The sequence below is a fragment of the Euleptes europaea genome, chromosome 4, assembly GCF_029931775.1.
Source record: "Euleptes europaea isolate rEulEur1 chromosome 4, rEulEur1.hap1, whole genome shotgun sequence".
NCBI lineage: Eukaryota > Metazoa > Chordata > Lepidosauria > Squamata > Sphaerodactylidae > Euleptes > Euleptes europaea.
Genome location: NC_079315.1, coordinates 3,418,355 through 3,442,728, shown reverse-complemented (window position 1 = coordinate 3,442,728; position 24,374 = coordinate 3,418,355). Strand labels below are relative to the sequence as shown.

The 24,374-nt window shown below is 48.3% G+C and overlaps 1 protein-coding gene across 37 annotated transcripts in view; it reads right to left on the bottom strand.

Annotated features, from left to right (window-relative positions):
* Nucleotides 1-24,374, bottom strand: part of CAMK2G (calcium/calmodulin dependent protein kinase II gamma) — a 177,014-nt gene that overhangs the window by 93,830 nt on the left and 58,810 nt on the right. For all 37 annotated transcript variants that reach the window (XM_056849143.1, XM_056849152.1, XM_056849150.1 and 34 more), the window contains exon 3: nt 4,957-5,016. In XM_056849143.1, coding sequence (XP_056705121.1) covers nt 4,957-5,016 — 60 coding nt within the window. The remainder of the gene's footprint in view (nt 1-4,956; nt 5,017-24,374) is intronic.

Genomic DNA, 24,374 nt, shown 5'->3' with positions numbered 1-24,374 from the left:
CTGGAGATTTGTGGGGTGGAGCCTGAGGAGGGTGGGGTTTGGGAAGGGGAGGGATTTCAATGGGGTATAGTGCCATAGAGTCTACCTTCCAAAGTGGCCTTTTCATCCAGGTGAACTGATCTCTGTCACCTGGAGATCGGCTGTAACAGTGGGAGGTCTCCAGCCACCACCTGGACGTTGGCAACCCTGTCCTTGATCCTCCTCGGCTGATTTGATTCCCTGTCCCCCGCTCTGCATCATCCACTACTGGAGGATGAAGAAGGAGAAGAGTTGGTTTTTATACCCTGCTTTTCTCTACTTTTAAGGGGTCTCAAAGCGGTTTACAATCTTCCTTCCCTTCCTCTCCCCACAACAGGCACCTTGTGAGGTAGGTGGGGCTGAGAAAGTTTGGAGAGAACTGTGACTGGCCCAAGGTCATCCAGCAAGCTTCACGTGGAGGAGGGGGGAAACCAACCCGGTTCACCAGGATTAGTCTGCCGCTCATGTGGAGGAGTGGGGAATCAAACCCGGTTCTCCAGATTAGAGTCCACCGCTCTTAACCACTACACCACGCCGGAGGGGAAACACAGCACAACAGTATGACAGCCAGTGTGGTGTAGTTGTTAAGAATAGTGGTTTGGAGCAGTGGACTCTGATCTGGAGAACCGGTTTTGATTCTCCACTCCTCCACATGAAGCCAGCTGGTTGACCTTGGGCTAGTCACAGTTCTTTTAGCACTCTCTCAGCCCCACCTACCTCACAAGGTATCTGTTGTGGGGAGGGGAAGGGAAGGTGATTGCAAGCCGGTTCGATTCTTCCTTAAGTGGTAGAGAAAGTTGGCCTATAAAAACCAACTCTTCTTCTTCTTTTACATGTTACTCAAATTTGCCTTGACACGCAGCTGCCTGCTTTGGCAGCAGCCCTGTGTTCTTCGGAAGCTCCATCCCTTAAACCACACTGGGCGTAACCAAAGCGTTCTTCCCCAGAAACACAACTTTGCCTGCCGCTAGTTTCCCACACCAATACGTCTTTTCCTTTGCTCACCCCAAATGCCACCTTCCCCTCCCCATGTTGGACTGAAACGAGCAAGACAAACGACGGGCAAATTTCACTAGGATTTTGGAATGAGCAAAAATAACCGTGCCGCTGTTTTGAAGATTTGGTACACAACGTCCTTTTTTTGTCACACTTTTATTTTCCTTCTTTTTTTTCCCATTAAAAGTGAAAGCTGTTCCCACGATCCCCGCGCTTAAAACCCCCCTCCAGCAACCACCCCTCCGAGCCAGCAATTTCCGCACACTCTTACGCGAGTGGGGGGCTCAGCAGAGGAAATAAACCTGCTCTCAGAGAACCATGGAAACACACACACCCAGGGGCCAGCGACGTTCCTAGGCCAGAGACAAAAGAATTTTAAAAGAAGGGAAATGAAAAACTCGCAGCTCTCTCCCGGTGTTCAGCAGCTAGGAGCCAAAGAGCGGCGGGCTTTGCATTAGGGGCTTCTGGATCTTCTGAATGCGCCCTTTTTAAACGAACGAACAGGGAGAGGAGCCAAGTGGAGGGAGCGGCGCTGGATCCAAGAGTTCAACTGAGACGCCGAGAGCCAAGTCCCCCGCCCCACTAGACAGCAAGGTCCTCGAACAACAGCTCTCTCTGTGCCTGTCAGGATTAGTGCGCGGATCTGCCTTGTTCACAGCCCGGGACAAGCAGTTTCACACGCACTCGCCATGGGTGGCCCTACACTTCTGGCAACAAACCCAGCCTGCCCCTCCAAATCTCATGTTTGCTAGGTCAGCACGGCACAGTATGTTCAACCCATCTCATAGAATCATAGAGTTGGAAGGGATCATCAGGGACATCTAGTCCAACCCCCCGCACAATGCAGGAAATTCACAACTACCTCCCCCCCACACACACCCCAGTGACTCCTACTCCATGCCCAGATGGCCAAGATGACCTCCCTCTCATCATCTGCCTAAGGTCATAGAATAAGCCTTGCTGACAGATGGCCATCTAGCCTCTGCTGAAAAACCTCCAGGGAAGGAGAGCTCACCACCTCCCAAGGAAGCCTGTTCCACTGAGGAACCGCTCTAACTGTTAGGAAGTTCTTCCTAATGTCTAGACAGAAACTTTTTTAATTTTAACCCGTTGGTTCTGGTCCGACGTTCTTGGGCAACAGAAAACAACTCGGCACCCTCCTCTATAATGACAGTCCTTCAAGTACTTGAAGATGATTATCATATCCCCTCTCAGTCTTCTCTTCTGGCTAAACATCCCCAGCTCCTTCAACCTTTCCTCATAGGACTTGGTCTCCAGACCCCTCACCATCTTTGTTGCCCTCCTCTGGACACATTCCAGCTTGTCTACATCCTTCTTAAATTGCGGTGCCCAAAACTGAACACAATTTTCTAGGTGAGGTCCAACCAGAGAAGAGTAAAGCGATACCATCACTTCGGGTGATGTGGACACTACAATTCTGTTGATGCAACCCAAGATTGCATTTGCCTTTTTAGCTACTGCATCGCACTGCTGACTCATGTTCAGTGTTTGGTCTACTAAAATCCTTTTCGCACACACTACCAAATAGTCCCCTTTTCACAGCAAGCTGTCTTCCACACTGCTTCCCCACCACTTCACGGGCAAGTGTGTCCACCTCAGTAAGCCCGCTTGGGTTCCAAATCTCCATCTATTCCATCCAAGTAGACCGGTGGGTTATGATCTGACAGCAAGAAGAAGAGCTGTTTTTTAGATGCCACTTTTCTCTACCTTTAAAGGGTCTCAAAGCAGCTTACGATCACCTTCCCTTCCCATTCCCACAACAGACACCCTGTGAAGTAGGTGGGGCTGAAAGAGTTCAGAGAGAACTGTGACTAGCCCAAGGTCACCCAGCAGGCTTCACATGGAGGAGTGGGGAATCGAACCCGGTTCTCCAGATTAGAGTCCGCTGCTCATGCGGAGGAATGGAGAATTGAATCTGGTTCTCCCGACTAGACACCGCTGCTCATGTGGAGGAGCGAGGAATTGAATCCGGCTCTCCAGATTAGAGACCGCTGCTGATGTGGAGGAGCAAGGAATTGAATCCGGTTCTCCAGACTAGAGTCCGCAGCTCTTAATCACTGCACCACGCTGGCTCTCGGCTTTTTTGTGGGGGGGGGGGGACCTTCCTCTTATAACACAGTTAACCGGTCCCTGCAGGTCTCCTGCCCTTCTTAGTGTCGCAAGAGCTAGCACAAAACCTAACTGAAGAACAGGAGAATAATTTTGAGTCAGTGAGTATTAGAAAGGGAAGCTTCGGGCAGATAGCAAAAGGACCTGTGCCCAGCAGGGAAACTGCCCTTCCCATCAGAGCAGAATCACTTGGGCGTCCAACACCAACAGGGCCCATTCAGACATTTCTAAGCTTCTTTCTCCTAACATGATTGCCACAAACACCCTTTGAGAGAAAGTTTATTCCAAGGACTGCGCACACGTGCATCCACAAGGAAGCCACTCTCCCTATAACTATACAGAACTACGAAGTTCAGAGAAAATCTCTCTGGGAATGACAAATGCCAAGATTGAACAGGGGAAGCCTAACAACTCCGGCACTTTGCTTGTGAGCATCTAAAAGCATCAGGCAATTCGCCGTTGGGGGCTTAGATGGATCTTGCTCTGGCTCAGCAAAGGACACGAAGCATTTCTGACATATACCCCAGACCGGAATCAACTCATACATGATGAGAACGAAGAGCTGGACACAAGTCGAAGGAACGGTGCAGCTATTCAGGTCACAAATCTCTTCTGCTGGTGGTGGTGGTGGTGGGAGGGAAAGAAAGAAGAGGGAGGGGCAACCAGGCAGGCTTTTCCCACCAAGGGAGAGTTTGGTCAACACCCCTAACAAGAGAAAAAGGGCACTTTCGCGTGTGCTGAATAATGCTCTTTCAATGCACTTTGCAGCTGGATTTAACTGTGTGAAGCAGCAAAATCCACTTGCAAATGATTGAAGTGCATTGAAAGTGGACTGAAATAAATCTTATTGGAGGAAAGTGATTAAAATTATATCTAAAGGTCTGGAAAAAAGATATTCCGGCAAAACCAGAAACAATTCTATTAAATTATTTACCAGATGTGCAAAAGGAACTTCGTGATATATGTCTCCATATGGTAACAACAGCAAGAATTATTTTCGTGATAGATACTGGAAAGGAAACAAATGTCCTGATTTAAATAATTGGATGGATAAAGTTTAAAAAGACCTACGTATTAATTAAACTGACTTGTTACCAAAATCTAAAGATCTAGACGTTGCATGGAATCCAACAATTTCTAGAATGGAGATGAGGATATGTAAAGTGTTCATGGGTTTTGGAATGATGAAAGCTGGACAATGAAGAAAGTAGATTCCTTTGAAATGTGGTGTTGGAGGAGAGTGTGACGGATACCCTGGACTGCCAAAAAAAACCCAAAAACAAATCAGTGGGTTATAGATCAAATCAAGCCTGAACTGACCCTGGTCACATTATGAGAAGACAAGAGTCACTGGAAAAGACAGTCATGCTAGGAAAAGTTGAGGGCAGCAGGAAAAAGACCCTACAAGAGATGGATTGACTCAATAAAGGAAACCACAGCCCTCAAGTTGCAAGATCTGAGCAAGGCTGCCAAAGATAGGACACTTTGGAGGACTTTCATTCATAGGGTCGCCATGAGTCGGAAGCGACTTGACAGCACTTAACACATGCACACATGAGTTTATTGTACTGTAATGTTGTATGGGTTTATTGTTTGAAATGATGTATGGATTTTTTGGAATTCTGTAATTTTTTAAAATGTAATAATAAATTTGTATTTTTTTAAAAAAAAACATGAAAGTGGATTGAAAGTGCATTATTCAGAAGTCTCCCGGCGTGAAGTCTGAAGCACAACGTTGCTCCCCCCGCCCAAGAGTGAAAACTCTAGCAAGCTTCCCGGTACTCGCTCAGCTGACTGAGCAACGGCTCTTACCGATATTCGGATGTTTTAGTAGTCGGCAAATCCGAGCTTCGCGTTCCAGTTTTTGATGATCTGTGGGGAGGAGAAGAAAGAAAACCATTAGTTGGCAGCCTCTGCTCCAGGCCTTTACTTTGCTCTAAATGGGAATCAATAAACATACCCCCCCCAAAAACCCAGACAATGGCCCCAATGATTCTACTGTGTAAACATAATATTCGCAGATTTCAAATCACAATACAAAATTTATATTACATACCTACATGAGAAAACAATTGTTTAAAGTCCCACGGTTACAAGCAGAAATATTATAAGCAAATGAATTTTTTCAACTTCTTTGTGAAGATAAAGTTCTAAGTAGGAAAATTGCAGGTAAGTTTGCTCAGGAGTAAAGAAAATGCAGGTTTCCAACTTCTCTAAGAAGATAAAGTTCTAATTAGTAAAATTGCAGGTAAACTTGCTTGGAAGCAAAGGAAAATGCAGCAAGGTTCTAAGTAGTAGAATTGCGGGTAAGTTGCTCGGAAGTAAAGGAAAATGAAGGGACGTCATCTCCGGATATTAATATTGCACGTTTTGAACAAATTACTTCCTCAGCATGCATATATGAATCTTATACAACCTTAAAAACAAGACCTTAGAGGGTTCAATTAGCAATTTCAACATGTTCTTTGAAAAGTCACATTCTTTGACGGTGTAGCACTAAATGGGAACCAAACTGAGATACTAGCAGAACACAAGTGCCCCAGAAGTGACGTCACGCCTCTCTAGGAATCGCCAGAAATGCTATGGTTTTATCACAGAAAAAGGGTCACACAGCAACAATTGATAAGAACAAAGTGGCACCAGCCAACTGTGTAATGGGCACAGAGAAAGCCAAACAGAGGAAGATAAAATGTGTTATTGTGTCTTTTAACATTGTGAATCCATGCATCAAATCCTCAAGGAGAGTTACATAAATAACAAGTTTCCCACAAGTGTGAAACCTATACAAATATACAAATTGTCTTAACAATTCAAATTACAGACAAGAGATACAATGTTATAATAATCATGGGAAAGTAGAATGGGAAAGACAACGGAAGGCACTATCTTCTGGTTACATATGTCTTCATCAAGTCTGTGCTCATACACAATGTTTTGCAAACAACACTCCCCAATACGTATGGAGAAAAACTTGGGACATCCGTCTAAAGTGTATCTTCTTGATCATAGAATCACAGAGTTGGAAGGGACAACCAGGGTCATCTAGTCCAGCCCCCTGCACCATGCAGGAAATTCACAACTGCCCTTCCACACCCCCAGTGACCCCTACTCCATGCCCAGAAGATGCCCAGAAGATGCCCTCCCTCTCATCATCTGCCTAAGGTTATAGAATCAGCATTGCTGACCGATGGCCATCTAGGCTCTGCTTAAAAACCTCCAGGGAAGGAGAGCTTACCACCTCCCGAGGAAGCCTGTTCCACTGAGGAACCGCTCTGACTGTTAGAGAATTCTTCCTCATGTCTAGAAGGAAACTCTTTTGATTTAATTTCAACCCATTGGTTCTGGTCTGACCTTCTGGGGCAACAGAAAACAACTCGGCACCATCCTCTATGTGACAGCCCCTCAAGTACTTGAACATGGTTCTCATGTCCCCTCTCAGTCTTCTCCTCTCCAGGCTAAACATCCCCAGCTCTTTCAACCTTTCCTCAAAGGACTTGGTCTCCAGACCCCCTCACCATTTTTGTTGCCCTCCTCTGGACACGTTCCAGCTTGTCTACATCCTTCTTAAATTGCGGTGCCCAAAACTGATAAATTACACCAACATGGGTAACACCTCTACAATCACACCTCATCACATTTCCCATGATTATTATAACATTGTATCTCTTGTCTGTAATTTGAACTGTTAATACAATTTGTATATTTGTGTAGGTTTCGCAAATTGTGGGTAACGTGTTATTTACGTCACTCTCCTTGCGGATTTGATACGTGTAATTTTGATGGATTCACAATGTTAAAAGACACAATAACGTGGTTTTACCACAGGGCTTCCAGCAATTCCTAGAGGGGAATGACATCGCCTCTAGGATTTTCCATAGGCCCGACAGCCTTAAAAAAAAACCTCTCGCTGGGACTGGGGATACTCCACGAAGAAGAACGTGAGCTACCTATCAGGATTAATGGATTTTCAGTGTTAGGAGTGTTAGGAGAGAAGAAGGAGGAGAAGAAGGAGGAGGAGGAGGAGGAGGAGGAGGAGGAGGAGGAGGAGGAGGAGGAGGAGGAGAAGGAGAAGGAGAAGGAGAAGGAGAAGGAGAAGAAGGAGGAGAAGGAGGAGAAGGAGAAGAAGAAGAAGAGTTGGTTTTTATATGCCGACTTTCTCTACCACTTAAGGGAGAATCGAACCAGCTTACAATCACCTTCCCTTCCCCTCCCCACAACACACACCCTGTGAGGTAGGTGAGGCTGAGAGACTGTGACTAGCCCAAGGTCACCCAGCTGGCTTCATGTGTTGGGAGTGGGGAAACAAATCCAGTTCACCAGATTAGCCTCCGCCACTCATGTGGGAGGAGTGGGGAATCAAACCCGGTTCTCCAGATCAGACTCCACGTCTCCAAACCATTGCTCTTAACCACTACACCACGCTGGCTCTCAATAGCCCCTTCAATTGCTTCGAGGAAAATCACAGATTAGGTAGGCCAGGCCGATCTCATTCCATGCAGTAGAACGAGGTGGGGAGGTGGGGGGGGGGGCACGGAGAAACATGGCCAGTTATCCTTGCCTCCTGAGGAGGGTGTTCCTTGCAAAAGAAAAGGGGGTGGGGAGAACGTCCGTTCTTCCAACAGGGCTGTCATCTGGATGAGGGAGGAAAGCCCTTATGCAGCAGCTTCTCTGTAATGCTGAAAAATCCGACGTGAAGGGGGTCGGGGGGGGGGAGGTTCCCGGAGGCCCTTCCGAGTCGCCGAGGATCAGACAGAACTGAGCCCTGTCGACACAGAGAAAGTCTGTCTCTTTCGAATGACAGCAGCAGCAGCAACAACAAAAGAGAGCAATTTCTAGACAAGGTGAACCTGAGATCTGAAAGTAAGCAGAGGAGGAAGCAATGGGGGTATTTCATAGCATCATAGAGTTGGAAGGGATCACCAGGGTCATCTAGTCCAACCCCCTGCACAAAGAAGGGAATTCACAACTGCCTCCCCCCACACTCCCAGTGACCCCTACTCCATGCCCAGGAGATGGCCAAGATGCCTTCCCTCTCATGATCTGCCTAAGGTCATAGGATCAGCTTTGCTGACAGATGGCCATCTAGCCTTTGCTTGAAAACCTCCAGGGAAGGAGAGCTCACCACCTCCCGAGGAAGCCTGTTCCACTGAGGAACCGCTCTGACTGTTAGGAAGTTCTTCCTAATGTCAAGATGGAAACTCTTTTGATTTAATTTCAACCTGTTGGTTCTGGTCCGACCTTCTGGGGCAACAGAAAACAACTCAGTTCCCTCCTCAATATGACAGCCCTTCAAGTACTTGAAGATGGTTGTCATATCCCCTTCTCAGTCTTCTCCCCTTCAGGCTAAACATCCCCAGCTCCTTCAACCTTTCCTCATAGGACTTGGTCTCCAGACCCCTCACCATCTTTGTTGCCCTCCTCAAGAGCTTTGGACATTTTCACTCTGTGCCCACGGCAAGCCCTGAGTTAGAGCCAAGGATCTCTGCTAAATTCAAATAGATTATTTTAAAAAATTAGACACCCTGCTTACTCCACCACCACGCCACCTTTCTGTGAAGACACTCGAACATAGTACCCTGCTCTGGCTTGGAGACCCACCTGCTGGTTTCTGGGTGGGTCTCCCATTCAGCGTGGTGTAGTGGTTAAGGGCAGTGGTTTGGAGCGGTGGACTCTGATCTGGAGAACGGGGTTTGATTCCCCACTCCTCCCCATGAGCGGCAGAGACTAATCTGGTCAACTGGATTTGTTTCCCCACTCCTACACATGAAGCCAGCTGGGTGACCTTGGGCTAGTCACAGTCTCTCAGCCCCACCTACCTCACAGGGTGTCTGTTGTGGGGAGGGGAAGGGAAGGAGATCCAGTTCTCCAGATTAGCCTCCGCCACTCACGTGGAGGAGCAGGGAATCAAACCCGGTTCTCCGGAGCAGAGTCCACCACTCCAAACCTCCACTCTTAACCACTACACCACGCTGTCTCTCTTCTTCTCAGACCCAAAATTTGCTCCCAGGATCAGAGGGAGCACCTGTGGGGGAGGGCAGGGAAGAGGCAATGGGTGGGCCGCACAGCGCGCTTGGCATAAATAATGCAGCGTGTCAGAAGCACGTCGCCAGTGCACCACGAAGACCCGGCTCGACGCAGGCGGACAGCTGCTCGGCTGCTGAAAAGCCTGCCTTTCAACGTGCCAACCACAAGACTCCCCCCCCCCCCGGGTCCTCTCCCTCCTAGGTAGCACAAATGAATTCTCGAAAGAACTGGTACAATCCTCTCCCCGGACGAGCCCGGCAGCCTTTTGGCTGCTCACTGATGGAAAACTCAATAAGAGGAAAGCAAAGCCTCGATGAATGTTTCATGTGGCCTGAGAGCCGTTCCACGGGATGCTGAAGATGCGGACCTGGCTGAGAGCTGACCGGCACCCGCCCAGCAACATTCTAGACTGTTCCAGACTACAGGCAGGGGCATCATTCGGATCGCTCCCTCGTGTCAAACGCACCCTCTCCTCGACCAGGGCCTTTTCTGCCTGGTGGAACTCTCTGTCTAGTGAGACCAGAGCCCCGCAAGACTTGATGTTGCTCCTCAGGGCCTGTCAGACCGAGAATGTTCCACCAGGCCTATGATTGAAGGCAGCAACGGTTTCCATAATAGCTGGCCTCCCTTCCCTCCCTTCTTTCTTCGTTTGATTGAACTGGTCGATTGAGGCCCCTAACCAGGCTGGCTGCCGGCCTATGTGGTACAAATGATGTGCTAATTGGATTTCAAAATTATTATTTAGGTTTTAATGGTAATTTTTTTTTGTATTTTGTATTAGTGTACTGAGGAGGAGGAAGAGGAGGAAGAGGAAGAAGAAGAAGGAGGAGGAGGAGTTGGTTTTAATATGCCGACTTTCTCTACCAAGATTCTTGGTAGAATCTCTCTCTTAAGGGAGAATCAAACTGGCTTACAATCACCTTCCCTACCCCTCCCCACAACAGACACCCTGTGAGGTAGGTGGGGCTGACAACAGACACCCTGTGAGGTAGGTGGGGCTGAGAGAGTGTGACTAGCCCAAGGTCACCCAGCTGGCTCCAGGTGGAGGAGTGGGGGGAATCAAACCCGGTTCTCCAGATCAGAGTCCACCACTCCAAACCACTGCTCTTAACCACCACACCACGCCGGCAACAGGATGCCTGACTGGATGGGCCTTCGGGAAGCTCCAACATGCCTCTGAAGTTTCCCAGGCCAGTCAGTGACTACCGGCCATTGCCTTTCTGCAGCCTTGGACTCTGGGCAGGTCCCCGGGTCACCAAACACGATGTCCCGGGAACCCCACAACCTTCTGCATCACCAAACGCTGAAACACACAAGCTGGTTTCTTGCCAATAACTTCGGTTTTGTGACGTGTAAAGCAGGGAGCAGCTTTCCTTTCCGTCTTTGCTCAAAAGCCACTCCCAGTTCTTCCACAATACTTATCTGAAGTATGCTTTACCCCGGGCTCACAACCAAACGGATGCTTCCTTTGCAAGGACAAGGCAGAATCATAAGACGGCCTGGCTCAAGTGAGGAGCGCACGGGTTCCAGGCACCGAAGAAACCCTGTCCCTGGGGCCTAACGCACCAACAATTTACAGCATATTATCACCGTGCTCGGTGTGTGTGTGTGTTTCGGATGCGTATCCTTCATTTCCGATCGCACCGTGCCTGTTCAGACTGCTCCCAAGACGGTTGATCATCATATCGTCATATCGCACCTCCAGAGGAGGAGGAGCGTGAGGGAACACTGCATCATGTCTACGTCGCTGATGCTTCCCCGCCTCCCCTCCCCTTTCTTTGTTTCACGCATGGGCAATATCATTGATCCGAAGAAGCGCTGTACTCCATTAAGAATTGCCTCATTTGAATTGCTGGTTTTGAAACGACATAATGAAATACATCGTGGCATAGGCATTTTGGGGAAAAACAGATGTCTGGCGCTTCCAAAGCATTTCCAAGCCGAAATGGGAGGTCTGAGGTGCGATCTAACCTGGATAACACGTTTTTTTAAACGTAGTATAAACTGAGTGCATTAGGCCCCCCTGTTTAGTTCTCGCCCAGACATCGCCTGCCCAGTTTAATATGGACACCGCGAGCACGAGAGCTAGAAACTTGTTTTTCAGGGTGGGGTGGGGTTTATCCTTTCCAACAGAAACAGAAGCCAAGTCAGATGCCGCATTTCATACGGAGCCACAAGAACAAACAGCCCTGAGCTACTTTTGTGAAATGTACACTTCCTGACGCGCGCACGTCTCTGCGATGTGCAGCGCTATCTCCCGCACAACAGCTATATGTAGCTGCCTTTCAGTATGAGTTGAAAGAAAGGTTTCCCAGGATTAAAAAAATAAAATAACAGGACAGAAGATAAAGTGCTGGTCAATTCATAACAATCTCACATGAACACATGAAGCTGCCTTCTACTGAATCAGACCCTTGGTCCATCCAAGTCAGTACTGTCTACTCTGACCGGCAGCGGCTCTCCAGGGTCTCAGGAAGGGGTCTTTCACATCACCTACTTGCCTGGTCCCTTTAACTGGAGATGCCGGGGATTGAGCCTGGGACCTTCAGCATGCCAGGCAGATGCTCTACCACTGAGCTACGGCCCTTCTCGAGGGGGAAGACATTGAGCTGAAGGGACAACCCCAGAAACTACAGCACACGCTAAAGGCAAGAAATCCAGGCTGGTCATCTCTTGATATGAGTCTGGTCTTGGCCAGGAAAGGACGGCCTATAAATCAAATACATAATGACAATAATGATAATATCATAGAGTTGGAAGGGACCACCACGGTCATCTAGTCCAGCCCCCTGAACAATGCAGGAAATTCACAACTACCTCCCACACACACCCCCAGTGACCCCTATTCCACGCCCAGAAGATGGCAAAAAAAACACTCTCCAGGATCCCTGGCCAATCTGGCCTGGAGGGAAATTATTTCCTGACCCCAAAGTGGAGATAGGCATTACCCTGGGCATGCAAGAAAGGGTCACGACAGCCAAACACTGGCGCAACCCTTCCTGCCCTCCTTCTCCTAACCTTCCTAAGTTCACAGAAACAGCATTGCTGACAGATGGCCATCTAGTCTCTGCTTAAAAACCTCCAAAGGAGAAGATGATGAAGATGATGGCTGATTATGATAATAATATCATAGAATCATAGATTTGGAAGGGACCACCAGGGTAATCTAGTCCAACCCCCTGGACAAAGCAGGAAATTCACAACTGCCTCCCCCAGTGACCCCTACTCCATCCCCAGAAGATGGCCAAGATGCCCTCCTTCTCATCATCTGCCTAAGGTCATAGAATCACCATTGCTGACAGATGGCCATCTAGCCTCTGCTTCAAAACCTCCAGGGAAGGAGAGCCCTCCACCTCCCGAGGAAGCCTGTTCCACTGAGGAACCGCTCTGACTGTTAGAAAATTCTTCCTAATGTCTAGACGGAAACTCTTTTGATTTAATTTCAACCCGTTGGTTCTGGTCCGACCTTCTGGGTGAGATTAGGCCAATTTCATGGAGAATAGATCCATCAATGGCTAGTAGCCATGAAAGCCATGGAGCCTCCATGTTCTGGTGCAGCATACCAGTGACAGCTGCTGAAGGGAAGCGACAGTGGAGAGGATTGGGCCCCTGCGCGTGGGCTTTCCAAGGTAACTGAATGCCCTAACAAACTGGAAGTTGGAGCAGATGGATCACTGGTCTGATCAAGCAGGTCTCTCACGTTGTTAAAATAGATGTTCTAGGGTATCACAGAAAAGACACAAGCCTGCAGTTTGTGCTACTTTTTAAATGGAGTATAGGAGATGCCCTGGACAGCCAAAAAAAATCAAAAAAAATCAGTGGGTTACAGATCAAATCAAGCCCAAACTGACCCTAGAAGCTAAAATGACTCAACTGAGGCTGTCGTACTTTGGTCACATTATGAGAAGACAAGAGTCACTGGAAAAGACAATCATGCTAGGAAAAGTTGAGGGCAGGAGGAAAAGAGGAAGACCCTACAAGAGATGGATTGACTCTATAAAGGAAGCCACGGCCCTCAATTTGCAAGACCTGAGCAAGGCTGCCAAAGATAGGATACTTTGGAGGACTTTGATTCATAGGGTCGCCATGAGTCGGAAGCGACTTGACGGCACTTAACACACACACACACACACATATGAGATGCGGCAGATATAATAGGAATAGACTGAGCCTGCCCCCCCCAAATAGATTTTTTTTAAAAGAATCCGATACCTGCTCTGACCTTTTAGGTAAAATAACTGTGTTTATTCAGTGGGGGAGAAGGAAAAATCCTCTGCTTATGCACAGAGGTGCTCACTACATTACTTCAGTACTGCAATGTCTGCGCACTGCAAACCGGCTTGCGACTCTCCGAAACCAGACCTGTGATGTGAAGGGCCTGCCCGTGGCTGTTCTCATTTGCCCCCTCCGCTCTGAGCCCGGCGTGCTGGGGTACAGCGGGTTATAAGAGTGATAAATGGAATAATCAAATAAAACCGTCTGGCTATGAGCCTGGGTCCACTCGAACCACAAGCCAGGCTTGCGAGGAACACGTCGCAGAGGGAAAACAATGCAGAGAAGCCGACAGCGAATCAGCCAGGGACAGAGGAAGAGGCAGGAGTGGACACCCCCCCCATCGCTCAACTAGCCAAGATGGACAGCTGACCAGCCCGTGGTCTCAGCAGACAAGACATAACCCATGAAAGCCCACCAGGGCTGTAAATCAAGAGCAATCCCTCCAGGAAACTGGACACCCTCTCGAGAGCCGGAGGCAGGACAGGGCTCTCTCGCGCTCCCCACATGCGCACCTTACGACAAGGAGCCGCGACCTCACGCATGCACGCACATTTGCAGGGCTGGCAGCGCACCAAGAAGAAAAGCACTCCAATCACAAGGTCCAGGGAACTATTTCTGGACAGGGGGAAAGAATGCCGCGCCGGTCCGTCTCCAGGGCGACAAAACAGGCCGAGGCAAGCAGAGAGCAAAGCATTCCAGCGCGCTCCCGCCGAGCGGGACTCCTCCTGGAAGACCGCGGCGTTCGCCACGGAACACGGGGAAAGGTCAGGCAGAAAGGCTTGTGGGCTCCCCCAGCGCTGACTCACTCGGAATGCAGACGGGTCGCCGGTCCGCACCTGCTTCTTCCAAAGGGATCATGGGACCGTCGCAACGCCCGAAACAGACCTCCGAAACAGACTCGAGCAATCCACCTGAGGGCCTACGTCCCAAACCAGCCTTCGAGATAACGGGCTTATGTTTCCTATCCTTCCTTTGTGTTCCCCTCCCTCCCTCTTTCCTTGGTCCAAGCCTGCGGCCATAGACCTAATAAATTATTATTATTATAACGGACTTAAGTTTGGGATCTCGGCTTTCCGAAGAGTGGACATGTTCATGGAGGAAAGGGGTATCCATGGCTAACACATTAACAACACATAGTTAAATTGGGGAACTCCCTGCCCCAGGATGTGATGCTTCCAACTTGGAAGGCTTTAAGAGGGGAGTGGACATGTTAATGGAGAGGGGTATTCATGGCTACTGAACAAAATGAATACTAGTCAGGATGCATACCTGTTCTCTCTAGTATCAGAGGAACATGCCTATTATATTGGGTGCGGTGGAACACAGGCAGGATGGTGCTGCTGCAGTCGCCTTGCTCGTGGGCTTCCTGGAGGCACCTGGTTGGCCACTGCGTGAACAAACTGCTGGACATTATGGACCTTGGTCTGATCCAGCAGGGTTTTCTGATGTTCTTAAGAGGTTTCCACTCTAGCTACAGACTCGTGCTGTTATAGTACTAGACCCCAAAGGTCAAGAAAGAAATTTTTGTGTTGATAATATAAAAATTACCAGCCATCAGAGTAGATCTCATGAGAAACCCACGGCGGCTGAAGCAAAAGACAGCTGAGAAGTGGCAAAGCGACAGTAAACATTAAAAAGCGAACATGCTTTTCAACGGTGTATTTTTTTCTTCTTCCAATGTTTAAAGTAAGGTCCATCAAAGATGCAACAGAGATGCGGAGATATAATCACTGCTTATTTTTAACTATATATTTTTTGCTGTATTTAGTTCTGTTCTAATTTGTTCTAATCTGCTAGATTTTCTCATATAATCTAACTTTCAAATATTGCATACATATACTAGTGGTGCAGTGGTTAAGAGCGGCGATGGGGAGCGGTGGACTCTGATCTGGAGAACCGGGTTTTATTCCCCACTCCTCCACATGAGCAGCGGAGGCTAAGCTGGTGAACCGGGTTGGTTTCCACCTCTCCTACACACGATGTCAGCTGGGTGACCTTGGGCTAGTCACAGTCTCTCAGCCCCACCTATCTCACAGGGTGTCTGTTGTGGGGAGGGGAAGGTGATTGTGAGCTGGTTTGATTCTGCCTTAAGTGGTAGAGAAAGTCGGCATATAAAAGCCAACTCTTCTTCTTCTAGTGTGTTTTTTACTTTTACATTAATAATTTTGAAGCACAAACAGTGCATTGGTGACAAAGGTTCTCAATAGCAGAAGAGCAAAAGTCCAGTAGCACTTTAAAGACTATCAAAATTTCTGGCAGGATAAGAGCTTTCGTGAGCCACAGCTCACTTCTTCAGATACAGCTAGATTGGGAGTTCATCTACCCTTAATTAGAGAAGAGTGAATTATACTCACAATAGCAATGTAAAATGTCAAAAGCAAGTAAAAGACATTAGCAGGCGAGATTGGATTAGGTATGTTATGCAGAGGGGTAGCAGGCGTGGAGAAATTAACAGAGGTTCTCAAACTATTTATTAAGGGGACCAACAATTGCCGGGAGCCAGCATGGTGTAGTGGTTAAGAGTGGCTGACTCTAATCTGGAGAACCGGGTTTGATTCCCCTGCTCCTCCACATGAGCGACGGACTCTAATCTGGAGAACCAGGTTGGTTTCCCCACTCCTCCATATGAAGGCTGCTGGGTGACCTTGGGCCAGTCACAGTTCTCTCTGAACTCTCTCAGCCCCACCTACCTCACAAGGTGTCTAGTCTCCTTAAAAAGGTAGAGAAAATCAGGGTATAAAAACCAACTCTTCTTCTTATTTTTCCCTTATTTGCAATACATCCCTACAGTCCCTAGTTGCTTATGTGAAAGTATCCGCAAAGTGTGTTACTAACAGGTCCAGAAACGAGCCCATCAAGTCCATGCACCCTACTGATAGAGCCTGACCCTCAAAATAGAAACCTCAGATTTGCGATGCCTTTCCTAGTGACCACTGGTTGGATTTTCGCAAGACTTGCTTCAAGACCCCAAGCCTTTTCGTGTGGGTTGCCAAAGGAAGGGCAACGTTAACCTGAATCTCTGAGGTACGCTCAAACCAGACACAGGTGCTTCGCTATGCAGTTGCAGAGAAGGGCAGATTGACTTTAAGTCAAGGATAGTACCATTCTGATATCTTCTGGATTTTATGATGCATGAATGAGAAATTCAATATCTGTTACACTCTGAAGACACCTTCTGTAATGGTTCAGCTGTTAAGTGGCGCATTACTAGTCTGAATTTCTGTTCCTTAGGGAACATCTTTAGATTCTCTTCCTGTTTCTTTTTTTTAAAAAACCCAGGTTTTTAGATGCTTTATAAAGGGTAAGTAAAATGATTAGCCTCCTTGTCTGCTGAGATGGTCCTACCCAATGCTCCAGCTAAGAGGAGAGATCTGCCCATGATAAGGAGCAGGATTGGGACAATTGCAGCTTCTGCACTATGCACCCCCCCCCCCCGACACACACACAACCAAAGCTGCTCTTCAGATATTCAAGAAGAAGAAGAAGAAGAGTTGGCTTTTATACCCCAATTTTCTCTACCTTTAAGGAGTCTCAAAGCAGCTTACAATCACTTTCCCTTCCTCTCCCCACAACAGACACCTCGTGAGGTAGGTGGGGCTGAGAGAGTTTGGAGAGAACGGTGACTAGCCTTAGTTCACCCAGCAGGCTTCACGGGGGAAACCAAGCCAGTTCTCCAGATTAGAGTCCACCGCTCATGCGGAGGAGCAGGGAATTGAATCTGGTTCTTTAGATTAGAGTCCACCGCTCATGTGGAGGAGAGGGGAACTGAACGTGGTTGTCTAGATTAGAGTCTGCCACTCATGTAGAGGAGTGGGGAAACCAACCTGGTTCTCCATATTACAGTTCACCGCTCCTAACCACTACACCACGCTGGCTCTCAAGAGAAGGGGAACAATACTTAAATTCAACAGGCTTACATACGACCGTTCCCGAGGGGAAGCCACGTTAGTCTACTGTAGCAAAACAAAACATTAGTCTGCAAGCACCTTAAAGGCTAACAACATTTATCCCAGCATGAGTTTCAAGAGTCAGAGTGCCCTGAGTGCTTCAGGGATCTGTCCTGGGCCCTGTGTTGTTCAACATCTTTTGACATGGCTTGGACAAAGGGATAGAGGAGATGCTCATTAAATTTGCAGAGCACAGTAAATTGGGAGGGGTAGCAAATACAGTAGGAGACACCGTCAGGATACAGGATGATCCTGACAGCCTGGAAAAAAGGCTAAAATTAACAGGAGGAATGGCAACAGAGATAAATGTAAAGTTCTGCATTTAGGTAGGAAAAATGAAATGCATAATTATAGGATGGGGGAGACTTCTTGACCGTACTACATGTGAAAAAGAACTAGAGCAGGGGGGCTGGACTAGAACGTAGAACATAAGAAAGGCCCTGCTGGATCAGACCAAGGCCCGTCAAGTCCAGCAGTCTGATGACAAGGCGGCCAACCAGGGGCCTCCAGGAAGCCCACAAACAAGACGACTGCAGCAGCATTCTCCTGCCTGTGTTCCCAGCACCTAAGATAATAGGCATGCTCATCCAATCCTGGAGAGAATAGGTGTGCATCATGACTAGTATCCATTTTAAATAGTAGCCATGAATACCCCTTTCCTCCATGAACTTGTCCCTTCCCCTCTTAAAGCCTTCCAAGTTGGCAGCCATCACCACATCCTGGGGCAGGGAGTTCCACAATTTAACTATGCTTTGTGTGAAGAAATACTTCCTTTTATCTGTTTTGAATCTCTCGCCCTCCAGCTTCAGCAGATGACCCCTCATTCCAGTATTAGGAGAGAGGGAGAAAAGTTTCTTCCTGTCCACTCTGTCCATACCATGCATAATTTTATAGACCTCTATCATGTCTCCCCTTAACTGGCTGCTAGATTATCCTTGAGGCTCCTTCCAGCTCTGTTTATATTCAGATCAATGGAAAGGCAAAAAATTTTTCCTTCATATTTATCCAGAAAACTGCAGAAGGGGACCTCTCTCATCCTCAGTATAACAACTTAGCCATTCAGGACTCTGGCAGAGAATCACACCTGATCTGACACCGGGTCTCTGGCTGCTCAAGTGAGCAGACTCTCGAAAACCCCTGCTGGGAGAAATGCTGTTAGTCCTCAAGGTGCTTCTTTTGTTTTTATATATGACAGACACTGAGGTTTCATATAGTCCTAGAAGATGCCTGACATGTTATTATTTACATGGCTTCATATTATCACAGAGCAAAACATGCCAAATGCCAAGTGGTGGCTCTACCAATGGTATCCTACCTCTGAGAATTTGGGGATATGCTCTCAGTATCTTCAGACTCAGTGAGCAGAGATGTCCTAAGCAAATCAGATGACGAGCAGTTGATCTGTCCACAACAATTAGGATCAGAACTGGAAGAAGGCGGTTAAGGGGAGACATGACAGAGGTCTATAAAAGTATGCATGGTATGGAGAGAGTGGACAGGGAGAAGCTTTTCTCCCTCTCTTGTAATGCCAGAACGCGGGGTCGTCTGCTGAAGCTGGAGGGTGAGAGATTCAAAACCGATAAAAGGAAGTATCTCTTCACACAACGCATAGTTAAATGGTGGAACTCCCTGCTCCAGGAGGTGGTGATGGCTGCCAACTTGGAAGGCTTTAAGAGGGGAGTGGATACATTCATGGAGGAGAGGGCTATCCATGGCTACTAGTAAAAATGGCTACTAGTCATGATGCATACCTATTCTCTCCAGGATCAGAGGAGCATGCCAATTATGTTAGGTGCTTTGGAACACAGGCAGGATAATACTGCTGCAGTTGTCTTGTCTGTGGGCTTCCTAGAGGCACCTGGTTGGCCCCTGCATGAACAGACTGCTGGACTTGATGGGCCTTGGTCTGATCCAGCAGGCCTCTTCTTATGTTCTTACGATGCATACCTATTCTCTCCAGGATCAGAGGAGCATGCCTATTATATTGGGTGCTGAGGAACACAGGCAGGATAATGCTGCTGCAGTTGTCTTGTCTGTGGGCTTCCTAGAGGCACCTGGTTGGCCACTGTGCTGAGCAGACTTGATGGGCCTTGGACTTGATCCAGCAAGGCTTTTCTTATGTTCTTTTTATAATTATATTATATATAATTATATTAGGTGATGTGCAGCACAGGCAGGATAAATGCTGCTGCAGTTGTCTTGTTAGTGGGCTTTCTGGAGGCACCTGGTTGGCCGCTGTGTGAACAGACTGCTGGACTTGATGGGCCTTGGTCTGATCCAGCATGGCTTTCCTTATGTTCTTATGTCTTTTTCAAATTACCGTTAATATACTGCAATATATAGTAACTTATAACAGCCCGCTTAATTATCAGCTCAAATGTTTACAGAGTGTTTCTGGGAAATGTAATGAGGGAACCACAATCAGGAGTCCCAGGCAAGGAAGCAACGTGTGAGATTATACAGCATTTCTAGTCATGCCTGAAGGCATCGTTCCTTCGGTCCCCTGTTAGAATAAGATCTTGTCTTCCTCCTCACTGCAGAAGAAACAGCACAGAAAAGAACCTCCGGGTTTCTGAAACGTCAAGCCCGGAATATTTTTCTAGAGGTTCAGGCATTAAAAAAGAGCTGTCGTTCAACACACAAGGATCTAGGCTGACACCGTAGCGACAGAGACCACTGCCAGAGGTTTCTTCATCTCATGAAAACTGAAGCTCTGAGCTGTTTTCGTTCAAGCCGCCAGGAATTGTGCAGTTCTAATGAAAATGCAGATAGTGAGCGCCTTTTAGCCAAGGTAAAACCCAACGCACAGCACCCACATACACAATGAGATTCTTAGCTAGTTGTCGTAGCTGTTTACAAAACGGGAAGCCAGAAGCAGAATATCACAAGGAGGTGGCCGTCTGCAAATCTAAGCAGGCCTCAGAGCGATAGATGTTTTGGAGAGGCAAATGAAGAGACAGGATGAGAAAGGTTCCTCAGTGGAACAGGCTTCTTCGGGAGGTGGTCAGCTCTCCTTCCCTGGAGGTCTTTAAGGGGAGGCTAGATGGCCATCTGTCAGCAATGCTGATTCTATGACCTTAGGCAGATCATGAGAGGGAGGGCATCTTGGCCATCTTCTGGGCATGGAGTAGGGGTCACTGGGTGTGTGTGGAGGAGGTGGTTGTAAATTTCCTGCCTTGTGCAGGGGGTTGGACTAGATGACCCTGGTGGTCCCTTCCAACTCTATGATTCTATGATTCTAGGTGAGTGTCCCGAATCAGTTGCAATGTGGAGGAAGAGAACCTAAAGTAGGGCTGAGCATGGGAAATCATCCATTGTAGTAACTGCAATTCCACCTTTGTAAGAGCGAGCCAGGTAAAAAGAGAAAGCCACAATTTTAACAAGGGTCCAGTCACAAAGGAAACGGGGCCGAGCTCAGGAAAAGTTAACAAAGGGCTATTCTCTGGGGCAGGGGTGTCTAACATAAGGCCCATGGGCCAGATCCGGCCCCTGGAGAGCTCTTACCTGGCCCGCGAGCCAGCTGAGGCAGCCACCCCGCTCCCGATCTGGGCTGGTGAGCCCAGTAAAGTAAAAAATAAAGTGAAAAAAATAGTATTATTCTATAAAGTTTGTATCTCCGGTACCCGGCATTAAATTTTATGGTACGCGTGACCCAAGGAGCCAGTCACAAAGCCTCAGGCTTTACCGAGCCTAGGCTTGCGAGCGCTCACTCCGTCAGGTCAATGTGTCTGCCTGTGAGGGCCTCTTCCAGACTCAGCTCGCTCCCAGACTTTGCTGAAAGCAGCCCAACTTCCCAAGATTCAACCCAGCCTGCCTTGGAGTACCCGTCTCCCTTCTGGCCCCTGCAGCTCGGTCTGCTCGATCCCACTTGTAAGAACATCAGAAGGGGCCCTGCTGGATCAGACCAGTGGTGGTCCCTCTAGTCCAGCATCCCATCTCACACAGTGGCCAACCAGTTCTTCTGGAGGCCCAGCAACAGGGCATAGAGGCCGAGCCCTTCATAAGAACACAAGAAGAGGTCTGCTGGATCAGGCCATCTAGTCCAGCATCCTGTCTCACACAGCGACTTCGCCGCTCCAAGCCACCGCTCTTAGCCACTACACCACGCTGGCTCACTCCCTTTCAGTTCACCTCCCTTTCAGTTCAGAGCCCCTCGGAGCAAGCAACAGCCAACGGGAGCCAGACACAGCGGCCGCGGCTGCTGCAACAGCAAATGGTGTGGGACTGTACGATGAGTCACTTGCCCCCGAATCCCTTTGCTGGCCTAGATTAGCACCGCTGCCACTCAACATGGGCGTCATGAACCACCTCTCCCAGACTGTGTCAGGCTCCCTTCTCCCTCCCGGCCAGCCCCGGACCTACACAGCATCCCCCACACCAAACCATGAGTCACATCAGGCAGAGCACATGTGACTCCGCAGATGGAACCATTTTAACCAAGCCACGGCTGACGCATGGTGCAACCATCCTGAACATCCGAGAAGGCTACCCGTCAAGAATGAAGCAAAACCATTAAGAATACCATTACTGGTCAGGAGGCCAGCCGACTGGTCGATCAAGTGTTTTGGCCAGATGTCCCAGTGGTTCTTCTATCAGTAAAAGTGATTATCTCAGTTGTTTAGTGTGGTGTAGCGGTGAAGAGCAGCGGATTCTAATCTGGGGAACCGGGTTGGATTCCCCACTCCTCCACGTGAAGCCAGCTGGGTGACCTTGGGCTAATCACAGCTCTCTTAGAGCTCTCTCAGCCCCACGTAGCTCACAGGGCATGGAGACTGAGTCCTTCATAAGAATGTAAGAAGACCCCTGCTGGATCAGACCACTGGTCCATCTAGTCCAGCATCCCGTCTCACACAGTGGCCAACCAGTTCTTCTGGGGATCCAACAACAGGGATAAGATGCCCAAGCCCTTCCTTGGCAAGAAGATGCTCTACCAATGAGCCACGGCCCCTCCCAATCAGTCAGTCAGTAGGGAAAGCTTCCAAAGTACTCCTCCACAGAAATTAATTTTTTAAAAGAAATTAATTTTTTAAAAGAAAATTAATTTTTTAAAAGGCCCCAGTCAGGCAGGGAGACAGATTGTCTCTTCCAAAAAGATCGCACATCGCATCTTGTAGTCGGACGCGGTGCAAGTATTACAGACTACGGGGACACATGCTCTCTCTGGAAACCACCACCTCCCTCCCGTTAGTTGGTCGTCAACCTTTCCAGACATCAATGTCATGTGACAGGAAGAGGGGTGGCCAAAATTATGACCTCACCTGGTGGCAACCCGAGGGAAGAAGAAGAGGAGTTGGTTTTTATATGCTGATTTTCTCTACCACTTAAAGAAGACTCAAACTGGCTTACAATCACCTTCCCTTCCCCACAACAGACACCCTGTGAGGTAGGTGGGGCTGAGAGAGAGTGACTAGCCCGAGGTCACCCAGCTAGCTCCATGTGTAGGAGTGGGGAAACAAATCCAGTTCACCAGATTAGCCTCCACCGCTCATGTGGAGGACCAAGAAAAAGAAGAAGAGTTGGTTTTTATATGTCAACTTTCTCTACCACTTAAAGGAAGAATCAAACCAGCTTACAATAACCTTCCCTTCCCCTCCCCACAACAGACACCCTGTGAGGTAGGTGAGGCTGAGAGAGCTCTAAGAGCTGTGACTAACCCAAGGTCACCCAGCTGGCTTTGTGTGGAGGAGCGGGGAAACCAACCCGGTTCACCAGATTAGCCTCCGCCGCTCATGTGGAGGAGTGGGGAATCAAACCCGGTTCTCCAGATCAGAGTCCACCACTCCAAACCACTACACCACACTGGCTCTCATGGAAGCATAGCGCCCTTGCGTTCTAGGTAGCAGGTCCTTCCACAAGGAGGAAAGAACACAACAATTAGCTCTAGAGGGGCTTATGACCCAACAAGAAGGGCTCTAGAGGGTCTTGCGACCCAACAGGAAAGACCCATGGCCTGATCCATGGGTAGAAGACTACTGTCCTATAACCCTACCCCCACCCCAATTTACAGACCATTTTACTTTGAAGAATCCTCCAAGTAGCATGCAAGAAAAACGAAACCCCCCAAAATACAAAATCCATTTTAGTACGACGGAAAATTAAAAAAATCACAACTAAGCAATTAAAAGCCACAACATATTAAAACAAACACACTCCTCCATTATCCCTAATAAATAATGAGCAAAACAAAAATGTGTATCAGCCGTTAAAAGCTTTGGAGAACAGGAAGATCTTCAGCTGGCGCTGATAAGACAATGTACAGCGCAATCCCTTCCAAACCCATTAACTTTGATGGGTTTAGAAAAGCATAACTTTGCCTGGGAATGCCCTGGTAGAAACTTCCCAGACCTGAACGAACAAGTGCCACCCCTTGAAAGGCCTTCTTCCCGTTCTCCGCCCATCTAACCTGCAAAGGCAGAGGTGCGCAGATATGGGTCTCTCAAACATATCTTAATGTTTGGCAAGGAGGGGGGAGGGGGAGGAGGAGGAGGAAGGAGGAAGGAGGAAGGAGAAGAGTTGGTTTTTATATGCCGACTTTCTCTACCACTTAAGGGAGACTCAAACCGGCTTACAATCACCTTCCCTTCCCCTCCCCACAACAGACACCCTGGGAGGTAGGTGGGGCTGAGAAAGCTGTGACTTGCCCAAGGTCACCAAGATGGCTTCATGTGTAGGAATGGGGAAACCAACCCGGTTCACCAGATTAGCCTCCTAATCAGCCCCACCTACCTCCCAGGGTGTCTGTTGTGGGGAGGGGAAGGGAAGGCGGTTGTAAGCCGGTTTCAGTCTTCCTTAACTGGTAGAGAAAGTCAGCATATAAAAAGGAACTCTTCTTCTTCTTCTTCTTCGTCTTCTTCTATGATTGCCAGCCTATGAAAACCTTGGCATGCTGCAGTATAGCAGATCCAGCACACATCTTGCCCACAAATAGTCAGGACTTTCCCGACTCCTCATAAACGCTCCCCGATTAAGCCTTCCCACTAGCCT